At 32.1% G+C, this 15,946-nt stretch overlaps 1 protein-coding gene across 2 annotated transcripts in view; it reads left to right on the forward strand.

Annotated features, from left to right (window-relative positions):
* Positions 1-15,355, forward strand: part of DSC1 (desmocollin 1) — a 39,035-nt gene extending 23,680 nt beyond the window's left edge. The window contains exons 9-17 of one of the 2 annotated variants that reach the window (XM_074199414.1): positions 1,393-1,578; positions 2,168-2,427; positions 2,547-2,689; positions 6,899-7,111; positions 7,561-7,806; positions 10,605-10,726; positions 13,361-13,618; positions 14,629-14,674; positions 14,758-14,844. In XM_074199414.1, the coding sequence (XP_074055515.1) occupies positions 1,393-1,578; positions 2,168-2,427; positions 2,547-2,689; positions 6,899-7,111; positions 7,561-7,806; positions 10,605-10,726; positions 13,361-13,618; positions 14,629-14,664 (1,464 nt within the window). In that variant the 3' untranslated portion in view covers positions 14,665-14,674; positions 14,758-14,844. Of the gene's footprint in view, positions 1-1,392; positions 1,579-2,167; positions 2,428-2,546; positions 2,690-6,898; positions 7,112-7,560; positions 7,807-10,604; positions 10,727-13,360; positions 13,619-14,628; positions 14,675-14,757 lie in introns of both variants that reach the window. The other variant, XM_074199413.1, reaches the window with a different exon arrangement.
* The last annotated feature ends 591 nt before the right edge of the window (positions 15,356-15,946 follow it).

Genomic DNA, 15,946 nt, shown 5'->3' on the forward strand with positions numbered 1-15,946 from the left:
TTAAATAAATAATAAAATAAAATGCTATTTCATATTTGACTTAACTCAATATCTATGTCCTTAATTTTTGTGGCTTTTTCTCAGTCCCCACCCTTCTTGACCTCTATGTAGTTTTTGACACCTTTTATCATTGTTTTTTCTTTGGTCATCTATTCTCCCTAGGTTTTTGTGATACTGTTCTCTTCTGGTTCTCCTTCTATCTGTCTTACCACTCCACAATCTCCTTTGCTATATCTTCAGATAGACCATATAATAACTGAAGGTATCTCTCCAAAACTGTCCTAGGTCTTCTCCTAAACTATTTAACCTGATGATCTTCTCTATGTAGATTAGTCTCAGATCTATTTTTTTCCTGCCCAATCTTTTCTCCTGATCTCTAGTCATTTGCTTACTTGGATCCTTTAAAATGGATTCTTATGGACATCTAAAATTTCACTTATCCAAAACACAATTCATTATCTTTTCTTTAAACCTTCCACATTTTTTCAAATGTCTTTATTATCTCAAAGATATCACCATCTTCCAGTTCATCTCTGTGTCATCATCAACTCCTCACTCTCATGGTCTACTTTGACAATCTTTGCTAAGTCCTACTGATTCTATTTTGATAACATCTCTCATGTATGTTCCTTTTTTCCTTTGACTTTGTTACTACCCTGATACAGACCCTCATCAATGGCATGCTTGGACTATTGCATTATCTTTAGTGGTTGGTTTTTGCACCTCAAACCTTTCTAACCTTTCTCTACTCCATTCATCATCAAATTCTTCCTAAAGCAAATGTCCGATCATGTTATACCACTCAAACATCCATTTGATACATCCCCAATGATTCCCTTTTTTCTTTCAGGATCAAACATAAAACCTCAATCTGACTTTAAAGTCCTATCTTTCCAGTATTTTTATACCTTACTACCAATGACATTGGCTTCCTTGATATTTCTTACTCAAGACACTCCCAAGTACCAACTCTCGGTGTTTTCACTGGTTGTCTCCCATATTTAAAATTTTCTCCCTCCTCACCTTAGCCTTTCGGGCTTCCTGAATTCCTTCAAGACTCAGCTAAATTCATATTTTCTGCAAAACATCTTTCCCAGTTTTCCTAAATAGTAGCACCTTGGCTCTGAAATGATCTCCATTTTTATGCTGTGTATATCTTGCAACTTAACTATATTGCTTATTTTCTTTGTTTTCTCCACCCCCCAACTTCTTTGTGAGGTGAGTATTATTTTTTCCTTTCTTTGTATTCCAGCATTTAGAACTGAGCCTGACACATAGTACTTAATAAATACCTGTCAACTTTACACCTTTGCTGAGGCTAGGAAGAGAGTGAAAACAGCATGTGACTCTTAGAAATTATGTAAATAATGAAATTACAATAATTTTTTTCAGTATGTGACAGAGGTAGAAGAAAACAAAATCAATTTAGAAATTCTGCGCATGGATATAGAGGACAAGGATTTACCCAACACTCCTCATTCAAGAGCTAAATACATTATCCTAAAAGGAAATGAAAATGGACAATTTCAAATAACAACTGATCCTAATACAAATGCAGGCATCCTATGTGTCATCAAGGTAAATAAATTGCAATAATAAGGATGAGTTTTTATCATCTCTGCTCTAAATCTGGATTGTATTTTAAATTATGTTAAATATGTGCACATATTCTTATATATATGTATGTGTGTATGTGCATGTATATGTATATATATATAGATATGAAATACCTATGTAGTTAATTAAATAATGACTTGTTTCATAACAGAATTTGTGCCTCTTGCATGGAAATAAAAGGGGGAAGCATTATAATGTTGAATGTGAGACTATTCAGCTGGCTGTGTTCTATCATTCTTCAGCATTTCCACTTGTGATTTAAGAACAGTTAAAAAAAAGAAGACTGTTGTTTATCAGTCACATATAAGTAACACAGGAAACCTTTGCCTAAAGCTTTGCATAAGCTTACATTGGAAAATATTTTGAAAGTGATCAATTAGCATCTAGTTAGCCTACCTTTTATTTTAAGCATATTTTGGGATCTAACTCCATATTTTTCTTTTTTCTTTGTCAAATTATATATTTTTCTCAAATTATATATATATATATATATATTGTCAAAATTATATATTATTTTCTATTAGCTAACAAAATACATTTCATTGAACAGCCATTGGATTATGAAACCACTCGCCAAGTTATTTTACAAGTTGGTGTAGTTAATGAAGCTGAATTCTCTAAAGGAACAAGCTCCAGAGGCATTACAACTTGCACAACTTCAGTCACTGTCAATGTCAAAAATGCTGATGAGGGACCTGAATGCCAGCCTCCTGTAACAGTTATAGAAGCTAAAGATGGCATGGTGTCTGGGAAAGAAATATTTGGATACAAAGCTCGGGACCCAGAAACTCTCAGTAGTGAGGGCTTGAGGTATGCAACATTTTAGTCATATTTATTTTTGATTTCATATATATTTTAGTTGGGGATGTGGGAAAGGGGGCATGTATTTCCTATAATGGTGAATCTTGGAACATTTCACTGTTAATTAGGTATCAGAAGTTGACTGATGAAGATAATTGGTTTCAAATTGATGAAAAAACAGGGAACTTGAAAACCACTAAAGTCTTGGATAGAGAGTCAACATTTGTAAAAAATGATCAATACAATGTCACAGTGCTTGCAATGGATAGTGGTGAGTATAATACATGATAAATATAATTATTACAGAACTATATTGTCAGAACTATTTCCTATGGCAACTTATTTCATTTTGGAGACAATTCTAACGTAAAGCAAGATTTTTCCTCATTGGGGAGTCTAAATATGCTCTTTTTTTGCAATCTCTATCTAAATTCTGCTTAATAGAACAATTTAACAATTTAACTCATAATGGGAGTATGGATGTGGGGTAAGGGTTCTACAAATCCTGGTACTGACACTTTATACTTGTTTGACTCTGGAAAGGATAGTTTATCTTTCTGAGTTTCATTTTCCTTATCTTTCAAATGCAATAATAACACTTGTTCATACCCTTGTTGTGAGAATAATGTTTTCTAAATCTAAAAGCACTATAGAATTTGTGTTATTATTATTATTCAACTTAATCTTTCTTCTAGTAATTGGAGGTAATTATCATATACCATTTAAAGTTTCTCTTTTCTAAGCCATACATCCCCTTTAATTGAGAATTGTTTAGCAAGGTCTCTAGTCCCCTTTTCATTCTACCCTTCTTCTTTTAAAAGATCATCAATGTTCTTCCTAAAACATTATTGTCTCAAAGTGAAATAGAATCCAAATGTGGTCTGAGATCATATATCTCATTATAGAAGTATGATACCCTTAATAAAGCCTAAAATTATTTTAGCTTTTTAAAGCTACCATGTCATACTCTTGACTCATATTGTACATTTTCATGACCCCCCACATTGAATTTGCGAAATATCTTTTGAACCCAAATAGTGGGGGTTTATAATAAGTCTTTTTGGAGGCAGCTACATAGGCCAGTAGATAGAGCACTGGCCCTGGAGTCAGGAGGACATGAGTTCAAAATTGGTCTCAGGCACTTAAGAATTGCCTAGCTATGTGACCTTAGGCAAGGACTTAATCCCATTGCCTTAAATAAATAAAAATTAAGAAAAAATAAAATAAGTCTTTTTCATTTGATCCATTCTTTGTTCAAAGAAATATTTTTGGATGCTGTTATTTAATATGTTATCTTTGACACAGCTTTGCACGATCAGCCAAATTTAAAAGCATTCCATTGAATGGTTTAAACCAGGTTATTTATAAAAATGTTGAAAAGCATGAGAAAAGGAGAGATTACTGAAATGTTCCACAGAGATTACTCTCCAACATATCATTTGATCATTAATTGATCATTACTCATTGGTCATTCAAACTAAATGGAACTAACTGTACTATCTTAATCTTGTTTACATCCTTCTATCTTGTTCTAAAGGTTAGAATAAAGAAATTTTAGGGGCGGCTAGGTGGCACAGTGGATAAGGGGTGGCTAGGTGGCACAGTGGGTAAGGGGTGGCTAGGTGACACAGTGGATAAGGGGCAGCTAGGTGGTGCAGTGGATAAAGCACAGGCCCTGGATTCAGGAATACCTGGGTTCAAATCTGGTCTCAGACACTTAATAATTACCTATCTGTGTGGCCTTGGGCAAGCCACTTAACCCCATTTGCCTTGGAAAAAACTTATAAAAAAGAGAGAAATTTTGTCAAATGCATTGCTGAAATCTAGGCAAATTACAGTCTAAAATATTTTCTTGATCAATAGGCATCAAAAACTGTCAGAAAAGAAAATGACAATCTGGCCTAACTTGTTATTAAAGAAGTTATGATCTTCATTGTTTCATTTTCTAAAATCTTACAAACTATCCCTTTAAGAACAAATTTGAGCATTTTCCCTTTATTTTGAATTCCCCCATGAATCAAGATCATGCTTTTAAGGTGAGATAATCTCAAGACTTCATGTTATTTGTCTTTCTTAAAATCTTTGTCTCACCTTTTTGCAGCCCTATAGCACCCCTCCTGTTCTTTATTTTTCAAAAATCATGAAAAGTGGCTTGGCAAGAAATGTGTCTGTTTTTGAAGTAGTACATAGATATCAGCTACTGCTGCTACTACCACTATTACAACTACTAAGACTACTAGGACTACTGCTACTACTAATACTAGAAATAGTGCTGCTGCTGCTGCTACTCTTACTACTACTGCTATTACTACTCCTACTCCTACTGCTACTACTACTACTACTACCACTACCACTACCACTACTACTACCACTACCACTACTACTACTACACCACAACTGCTACTTCTACTACTATATATTAATTCTCTTAGTTCTCTGGGATATGCTTATGTGGACTTGGTGATTTGACTTCATTACAGTATTTATTGCCTACATCAATTTACCCAGATCCAATGTATCAGTAAAATTTTTTAGGAATTCCCTAGTTTTTTGTATTTATTTTGATCATAGACATTATACATATATACATATACATCTTAAACTTAAACTGTTGTGATATGGAATCATTACTTTTTTCTGGACAGTTAACATTGAGGTATGGTTATAGGTTTGTTATAATTGCCTTTCTCATTGACTTATAATAATCCAAGTTTTACTGGCCCAAACTATAATTCTAGAGATTTTGAAGCCTTTTTAATAAGACAGGGAGGGAAAATCTCAATCAAATTATTTCAACAAATATTTTAAACATGTATTAAGTACAAAAGCAGGGGATGCCCTAGGATATTCAGATCCATGATAAATAATTTTCTGGGGTTCCTGTTTATAGAATGAACTTGATTTTAAAAAATAGAGAATTTATGTAGGGATTCATGAGATTTACCAGTTTTTCATTATACTGCAACTAAGTATATAAAGTATACTTCATGACTTTTATCTAAAGTATATTCACACATATTTGTATTCATATTTGATACTTTTATCATCTTACTAATATCTATTATTACCAAAAATATGTCAAAAGAGAGGACCCCAAAATTCATAAGAAAACTCAATAAGATATGTTATATTACCATGCAATTCACGATTAGTATATTTGATAGGGTTTTCTACTTTAAAATAAAATAAATTTGAACAGAAAAATATCTTAAATAAGTATAGTGGTTTCCTAATATTTCATTAATTAAAATCATGAAAAAAGGACTTTATTTTATTAAATATGAAATATTCTCTAAATATTTACTTCTACAATTTTGATTTTGAGATTCAACCTGAACATGAATGGTCATATAGAATTAAAAGCAGTGACTTTTATAATATATTCAAAATAAAAGATGTATTATTACATATATATATATATATATATAGATTATTATTTTCCAAATAAGGAAGAATAGTAAGTTAATCAGTTTTACCTATATTTATTAAGTTCCCAAAATTAAGGGTTAATGTGTTCATTTGTTTTGATCACAAATATATGAAAAAGTTCACTATTGTTATATGTAAGTAATTTTATTTATCAATAGTCTGATCTAGTTCAACTCTGTTAGCTAAACAGATATTTGAAATATAAATAAAGAATATGTTTCTAGATATTAGATTTGGAGGAGTAGAAGAAATCAAGATGATTTAGTCCCATCTCCTCATTATAAATTTATTGTAATTGATTTAGCATTCAGGAATAGCAACAATAAAATATACTTAAAAATGAAGCAAATTTAGGATATTTAATGAGGAAACATTTAAAACAATTAAAAAGGAAAACAAAAAAGTAATTTTGAATTAACTTTGAGTTGTCACTAATTTTTAGGGATTTTTTAAATAACTTTTTATTAGGGAGGTTAGGTGGCACAATGGATAGAGCACCAGCCCTTGAGTCAGGAGTACATGGGTTCAAATCCAGCCTCAGGCACTTAATAATTAACTAGCTGTGTGGCCTTGGGCAAGTCACTTAACCCCATTTACTTTGGCAAAAAAAAAAACCTAAAAAAAATCATCAGATCTACTCCTTATTTTATAGTTAGTTGACTCATCCTATCCTCAAATTAAAGTCCCAAAAGAGATTAGGTGTGTTTTTTTTTTTTTTTTTTGTGGAAGGTCAAGGAACCAATGAGTGGCACACTATTCCTTTATAATAAATAATATTCATATTGATCCCAAGCACTGAACTAAGAAATTTGCAAATATTATCTCATTGGATTCTTACAACTCTAGGATTATTATCCCCATTTTACAGGAGGAAATTGAAGCAAATAGCTAGCAATGTCTGAGAAAGGAGTTGAACTTAGGTCTTTCTGATTCTAGGTCCAGTGTTTTTTTCTACCTAGCTATTCCAATTGTTTACCTGTTACTTTAATGTACCAATGATGAACTAAACATCAATCAGTTTTAATCCAAGGGTTATTATGCTTCTGTTTAGCTGGCAGATCATGCACTGGAACACTGGTAGTACGCTTGGAAGATGACAATGATAATAAGCCAATAATTAAGAAAAATGTGACGATTTGCCGACATGGGGATGAAGGTGGTATAATAGAAGCTGTAGATCATGATGGACCAACAAATGGTCCACCTTTTGACTTTGTATTGGATAATCAGTCTAATAAATTTTGGACAATACGAAGAAGATCTGGTATGTAAAGATGTGCAATATCTCTACTTGTAATCCACTAAAATTTTTATGCTTTGTTATTTTAATAAATGTTTTAATATTAGTTTGTAACAATATCAGCTATTTTGAACAGATAAACAAGTGTTATTTAAAAAGCACTGCTCAGACTTCTCTACTCTGCAAATCTTTTAAAGAATAAGACTTTTAAGAGCAAAAACTGTTAATGTCTATACAGAAATATTTAATTTGTTTATTTTGCTAATGTCTAAACACTAACATCAGGTAGAAATTGAACTTTTCTCCAAAAGTTAAAAGAATATGTTATTTTGATTTTAGTTAAAATAACGCCAAATAAAAATACCCATCTGACTTTTCTTTTTTCCTTAGAGTTTATATCAAAATATATAAAGTGGTTATTAACTTGCATGAAAGGTCTTGTTAATGTTAGGTCAACACTTCTCTTTTCCCAGATACATCTGCAGTAATTCATCCAAAGGAAGATCTCAGGAGTAATTTTTATTCAGTGCCCATTAGAGTAAATGATCGGCATGGTTTTGGTGAAATAACTCAGTTACAAGTCAGATTGTGTGATTGCACTTTACCAAGTGATTGTAAAATGATACCTTCTGGTCGAGTGAGAGATGTATCACCTTCAAATATACATCTTGGAAAATGGGCTATCCTTGCAATGGTGCTAGGTTCTGCACTGCTACTATGTAAGTAAAATTATTTACCTTGCCTTTCCATATTAAATTAAGTGTGATTTTTTTTATGATCACCAATACCATTTCATGACCATTCCATTTATGAACTTTTATATAAACAGAATTATAGAATTAGATGAAGACTTAGATTTCATGCTGCCATCATTTTATAGATGAAGAAATTGGGGTTGGACAATACCTACCAGAGGGAAATGGTTGGAGATTAGCTTAATTTAAAGCTTCCTTTGGTGGGGCAGCTAGGTGGCACAATGTATAGAGCACCAGCCCTGGAGTCAGGAGGATCTGAGTTCAAATCAGACCTCAGACACTTAATAATTGCCTAGCTGTGTGACCTTGGACAAGTCACTCAAAACCCCATTGCTTTAAATAAAATTTTTTTAAAGCTGCCTTTGTTCTTTTCTTAGTCTGAAGCTTCAGCCAATTTTGACTGTCATTTTTTGGGGATCATTTGCATCTTACACTATCAAAAATAAGTCACACAGAAAACCTCCTGACCCCAGTTTTAGGTTTAACACATTGATCTCCTTTAGGGGAAAAGAAAGAAATAAATTCCTGAGTCTACTACTTGAACCTATATTTTACTATCCATAGTAGAAACTTAGAACCAAGGCTATTCAGAAATGGACTTCTTAAAATAAAATTAAATGCAAGGATCTAGCCTGTGGCTCACTATTCTGCTACAGAATCATAGGATCATAGATTTAAATCTGAAAAGGTTATTACAGGTGAAATAATGCAATTCTCACTTTACATATGAAGAAATTGAGGTCCATAGTGGTTTAGTCACTTGTCTATAGTAGCATAGGGAGTGATAGATTTGAACCTTAGGTCTTCTGACTCCAAATCCAGTTCTCTTTCTTTCCACTGCTCCATGCTGATTCTGTCTTGTATATTTTCTATTTAAGTATTTAAACTTCCAACAACTGTTGCCCCATCAGCCATTCTAAATTTGTTTGACCCTAAAGCATTAGCCAAATGCATCTTATTTCACCCTAGAACCTACCTGAGACTTTTATCATGACTTTAACTTGATTAGGAAGCATATAATAAGTAAGTAGACACTAACATCCAGTTGCCTGTTGCTGTCATTAACTTACTGCTTCTAGGAACCTTGGTGGTTCACTTAGGTTATTATCAATTGTAAGTAAAGCTAAATACAATAAGTTAAATTTATCCAACTTGAAAAATGCAGATTTCTTATTGTGTGACCCACTTTAAAAATAAAGAAACTCCCACTTTAATGGTGTCACTAAATAGGTAGAAATCAGATACTTTGAAAACTACTCTTTTGGAAATAATTTCAAGGTCTAAGTAATAAATAATGAAATTATAAGTGTTGACTTCTTTATCTTGAATAGGATGCTATGTGGCTTTAGGGCAGTGCTTCAATACGCCTCATTGTCCCTTATACCTTTCATTTCTTATGTACAATGGAGTATGATTGATGGATGTTAGAGAGGAATGTGGGAAAGTAGAAAAGAAACAGAAGATAGTTCCTCCAGGGAGTTTTATAGTATAGTTGGATATTCAGATCATGTCTATATTTGATTTTTTAAAAAATTGATTTATTTCTTAGTCATTATGTAATAAACTAATGATTTGTTTTGGAGGCAGTAGCATGGAGTAGTAGTCCCTAAACCTGGAATGAGGAAGACCTGGGTTTTAAGTCAGCCTGTATTTATGTGATCACTTTACAAACTCTAAAGCACACTAAAAGATCAGCTATTATTTAAATTACTAATAGTTTAATCTCAAGATTAATTTGATGCAATGAATACCTTCAAAGCCTAGAATTTATAGCTCTCTACATAATTTTAGACAAAAAAGTTGAAATCACTTCTCTAAGTCTTTTGGAATGTATATTGTTTTATTATTATCTTATTTTTAAATACTTGTAACTGACTGAGAACTTAGAGAGCTAAGGAGTTAAGGGAACTTAACTGATGAAGCAGAAGGTGGAGATAGTTCTTCTAACTCAAATGTTCCCAAAGGAGGACATGCGATAGTAGTAGGGGAATAGATTTGAGGTCAAAGCACTTGGAATCCAGTTTTCTCTCTTCATTTTAGTATGACCAATGTGACCTTGGGGGGTCTTGGTCTTCTCAAAGGAGATTTAATAGAGAAGAGATGGTTTCTATTTCTGAAAATAGCATAGTAACTCAATAAGTTAGAAACAAATCTCATGCTTGAAAGACCTATGTTGTTATTTGTGTGGATTCTCCTAACAGTATCAATCACAACTCCACTATTCCTTTTCTTATATGATTTTTCCTCCCTTGTCTTCCCATAAATCTCCCATAGAGGAAGCTATGACTTGCTACTGTTCTTTTAACTTCCTGACATATGTATGACCTTTAAAGTGTCCATCAAATAGTACTGGACATAGATGCCAAAATTTCTCATTTCTTGGTTCCAGTATTTGTTTTGGTAGCATGTCAAGGATCTAATTGGGTACATTGCCAATGAACAGTATTAATAAATCCACGTTCTAATTTTACATTGTTTTTATTTAGCTTTCTAATGATATTTTGGTTATGTGACAATCATTGTTTTATGGAGATAAAATATATGAATTAATTTAACATCTTTTTATAAAGTTAATGACTTTCTTTCCTAATGTGTACCAATAAGAGATTTGTTTTTGGCTACTCAAGTTGTAAGAGATAACAAAGTTCTTGAAAAGAATTTACAATTATACCAATAAGCTAAGAACCTTGTGGCAACCCCCAGAAGGCCATCCAATAAAAATTTAGGGAAATTGGATGTTTAACTCAAGTACTTTGTTTTAGGTGTCCTATTTGCATGTTTCTGTGTTACCACTAAGAAGACAGTACAAAAATGCTTTCCAGAAGATATAGCTCAACAGAATTTAATTGTATCAAACACAGAAGCCCCAGGAGAAGAAGTGATGGTAAGTATTTCATAACTTTTTATTACATCTCTAGTCTATGTATATCTATCTTCATAACATAATGTTGCATATTTTCCTATCAGTGTGCATATGTGTGTATATGTTATATGTAATATATATATATATATAATTTTAAATATGATTTATAGAAGACATAGATATATTCATTGATATATATATACATATATGCTGATTCTTACTCAATTATTGTTATGGAGGAGAGGAATTATTTGAATAATCTAAAAGAATATAATTCATTCAGTTTGAAATATATATGTATATATGGGATAAGGGACAATGAGGCATATATATATATATATATATATATACACACACACACACATATGTATATGTATGTATGTATATATAAAATCTTTACCTTTGGATAACACATATAATAACCAAGCTGAACCAACCAAAAAACCTATGAGGAGAGAGCTTGCAAGAAATGGGATGGTCATCAATGTCAAATGCTACAGGAAGATCAAGAGGAATGAGTAATGAGAAAAGACCAATAAGGTTCCCACAAAATTTTGTAGGAAAGAAAGAACAGCTTGAGGTGAATTACCCAGGGCTATAATTTGCAAGTCATTCAAAATGAAAGAGTAAATGAACTAAAGTACTTAGGTTTGTTTAGTCAGGGAAGAGAAGGTTCAGGTAAAAGTGATAGTTTCTTTCAATTACTTTAGGTTCTTATATAGGAGAGGGATTAAATTTATTTTGTTTGGCCAACCCAGAGAGTAGAAAAAAGGAGAAATCACCAAAAAATGAAGTTAAGCTTCATGTAATGACAAATTTCTTAACAATTATAACTATCCAAAAATCCAATGATGCTTTCTTTCTACCTCAGGAAAGACTAAAAGTAGAAGTTGGGTAATCACTTGTTGGTAATTAATGTTTAGAATAGGTAGCTTCTGAGATACTTCCAAAACTGATGTAATTCTGAATCCACAGCATTCTGTTTTTATTAAGTAACAACAATTTTCCTTTTTTTCTTATTATAGTATTTGTTTAAAGATTTTTATTTTCTTTTTGAGATTTTACTTATTCTTGCTTTTCTTTTAATGGTCTTCTTTGTTGGTTAATCTGGTTGTGTGACTTTTATTGAGGCATGGGCTCTTAAAATTTATGTTGTCTTTTTTTTTCTCCCTTTCACTTACTCTTTGGTCCCTCCTTCCACACCTTTGCAGGCTGGGCTCCTGAGGAATTCCAGGTTCTATATATTGGGAAATATAAGGTTATCTGTTTGGGGTCCCTGCCATAAGTAACCTCATAGAACAGAGAACTGGTCCCCAGTGGTTTTCCAGTCTTTTTTTTATTAGGTTCAATGTTGTTCTGCTCTAGTACTATGATATAGGATGCTGTCATTATAAGTTATTCCGTCATTGCCTTGTCTTCCTTTGCTTTACATGACTGGTCAGAATCAATGTCTATTATTTCTTGTGAGAAGTGGCAAGAAGAGGGGAAGTATTTTAGTCAGATGTATCACACTTTGGGGAGATTCTTTCATCCAGGTCCCTGGGAATAAAACTAAGGCGGTGACTTGTCTTCATGTCTTCAGGTATATAGGCTTGTTTGAGAAAGTAACACTGAGTGAAAGCTCTTTATGTTAAAATTTTCTATTGTTAATGAATTTTCTTTTTTTTTTTTAACCTTGTATGGGAGTGGAATTTTTCTGCCTTCTTATCTTATGGAATCTGCTGTAATTTCTATATTGTCTGCCTTCTAATTACTTTATTTTGAGATTTTACATTGAAGACATTATTAGAGCTAACATTCTACCCTCTTGCTGCTTTTGTGATCCAGTATATTGTTTAAAAAATGATAATTTATCCATACACTAGAGTTTCCATCACCAATCCCTATTTTGCTGACTTTTAAGCTATTTGGTCAAAAGCCCAGCTTCCTTAAAACTTAGAGAGTTAATGGGCATCTCAAGCTTTTTTCTTTCCCTTTTTTTAATGATGCCTTACCATCAGAGTATTTTGGTATTCTCTCTTTTGTTTGGCATTTAATCATGCACAGTCTTTTTATTTCTTTGATGTGGAAGTATCTTTTTTATTTCCTAATCTCCTGCTGTAAAGAACAAATTATTAAGTATGTTTGTGCAGCTCAACAATAAAGCTATGTTAAAAAATAAAAATTTAAAAAATACTGGTTCTAGTTGTGAGGTACATTTAAAGCAAGTTCGCTTTTGTTGTATTATCTCTGTATATTTTAAACATCTATTTAACTTGCAGTTTGAAGTTAAAAAAATCAATGTGTATGTTCAATAATAGCCATTAAAATATTTGCAGTATTAAGAAAAAGAATAATAACTTAACTTTAAGTAAACATCTTTGCCTTTATAGACATAATATGAAATCCTTTAAATATATGTAAATAATAATAAAATACAAAATTGTAATTTTACTGGGCGATTCAGGATTTATTTATCATTTCAGATTAGGATTTTAAACAGAAACCTAAGACAATAATGTCTGACTCTCATGATTTTACATAAGTGGATATAAAATAATAAATGAAAATATATGAAAACAATGACTATTGGAAATATATGAAAATTTATGAAAACAATGACTATATGAAAACAAACTATTGCTATTTTATGTTCTTTTAAAATTTTATCTTCAGGAAGCAAATATTAGGCTCCCTACACAAACTACAAACATTTCTGAGCAAATTATCTCCACTGGGACACTTGGTGGACAGGGAACCAAAACTGGTGGACAACAAAGTTTTGAAATGGTCAAAGGTTATACCTTGGACTCAACCAAAAGTGGAGGACATCAAACATTGGAATCATACAAAGGATCAGGACAGGGACTGGTAGATAATGGAAGATATGCATACACTGATTGGCACAGTTTTACACAACCTCGTCTTGGTGAAGTAAGTTTCTATTATCCCAAGTTCACTTGTATGTGTGTGTGTGTGTTTTTTTTTGTCATAGCAATTTTTCAGTGAATTTGATGCTGCTAGTCAACCCGTTACTCTCAACAGTATTTTGCCAAGTTTCATTTGATTTTATAGTTCAAAACTTATGATTTCCTTGATTTATTTTCAATGAAATCTGTTATCAACACCATTTTAGGTCCTAGACAAAGGTGTCCAATAGAATTATATGTAGTATATGTTTTAGCGAGGGATAAACAGTTGACATCTTTCTTGCTTTAATATTATCAATAACATGAAATTAAATAAGGTTTATATAGTGATGAGCCTCTCCTAAATTGTAAATGTGTTTGATGTATTTAGGATAAACATTTGAGGGGGCAGTCAGATGGCACAATGAATAGTGCACCGGCCCTGGAGTCAGCAGGACCTGAGTTAAAATATGACCTCAGATGCTTAATAATTACCTAGCTGTATGACCTTGGACAAGTCACTTAACCCCAATGCCTTGCAAAAATCTAAAATAACATAAAATGAAATAAAATTTAAAGAGATAAACATTTGACTTTAAAGCACAAAGTTTGTGACTCTACTATATCTGGCTACTAACTATATTCAGTGATGGATAGGGAACTCAGAACAACATTTGATTTCAGCTTATATTAACTAGATGGTTAATGGCAAGATTATTTTGATTCTTCACTTTTACTTTTGATTAATGTACAGATTTTTACCCAATGTAACATTATCCAGTTTAAAGCATTCACATATTATAGCTTTGTCACTCCATGTAAATATCCCAGACCACATAATCTGCCCTGGATAATGAAGTCCTTATTTAGTCAACGAATAAAAACCTCAAATATTTGTGGGTTTGATTAGAAAAATGAAAATGAGTTTTATAATAGATCTTTAATTTATTTTATACCTAGAAACATTTATTTGCTAAATATTTATTTTGAGTATGAATATAATTTAGACCAATCATGTGCATTTTTTATATGTAGGAATCCATTAGAGGACACACTCTGATTAAAAATTAAACAATAAAAGGTAAATCAAAGAAATTATTTTTATGTGAATATGTTTAGGTGTTTTTAAAAAATAATAATAAAATGTGTTTTCTTCATCTACAGAAGGTGTATCACTGTGGACAGGATGAAGAGCATAAGTATTCTAAAGACTATGTCCTTCCATATAACTATGAAGGAAAAGGATCTGTAGCTGGCTCTGTAGGCTGTTGCAGTGATCGGCAGGATGAAGAGGGACTTGAGTTTTTAGATCATCTGGAGCCCAAATTTAGGACATTAGCAAAAACATGCATAAAGAAATAAAGTGGGAGGCAGAGGAGATTATGAGGAAGAGCATACAATTTGGAGTCAGAAGACTGGGTTCTAAATCTGATTGTTAATTAGCCCATGATACCTTTAGGTGGTCAATGAAATCAAATGTCTGCAAAGTGCTTTGCAAATATAATGCAATGTATGTGTGAGCTAATAGTATTATTATTATTATTAAGCCATAATTTCTCTGGGTCTCAGTTTCCTCAGCTTCAAAATGAGGGGTTTGGAGTTGATCTTTCCAACTCTAAATTAATGATCCTAGTGACAATTTTAAATGACTAAGAGTTTTTCATAGGGATTGTAACTTGCAATTTTTTGTTAGAATGTTTCTCTCTCTCTCTCTCTCTCTCTCTCTCTCTCTCTCTCTCTCTCTCTCTCTCTCTCTCTCTCTCTTCCCCCTCCCATATTTCTCTCTTAACAAAAGATAAATTTCTCCAAGACTTGATTCAGTTATTTTAATTTTAAAAGATTATCAGTTATTCCCTTTTTGTACTTTACTCAACACATTGTCTTTCTTTCCTATGTTTTAATACAAAACAAGCAAATGATTCACCTGGAATATTTTATGCAATCTTATATATTTGTATCTTTTCTATAAATAGAGATACCTGAGAAATGAAAAGATTGTCAAGGATAATGAAATGTAAAATTTTAAGTTTGATTATGAGTGAATTCTCTCATTCTGATTAAGTTAAATATAAATGTAAGAATTTAATATCCATGAAAAGAAGTTGAAGAAGAAAAGAGGAATATTGAAGCTATCCTGGGACCAGGAAGATCTGTGTTCAAGTCTTAACTTTGACATATGCTGGCTGTGTGATCTTAACCTTCTCAGTCCTAGACAACTCTCTAAGACTATATATTGTAGAGAACATGAATATAGCTATATAGTAGAAGGAGTTTCCTTTCCAGACAGTTCTTTATACCAATGAAATCACAGGTTTAATCCCTTATGTAATAATTGCCAGTATTCTTCAGTGGA

This window comes from Macrotis lagotis, chromosome X, assembly GCF_037893015.1.
Source record: "Macrotis lagotis isolate mMagLag1 chromosome X, bilby.v1.9.chrom.fasta, whole genome shotgun sequence".
In the NCBI taxonomy this organism is placed as follows: Eukaryota; Metazoa; Chordata; class Mammalia; order Peramelemorphia; family Peramelidae; genus Macrotis; species Macrotis lagotis.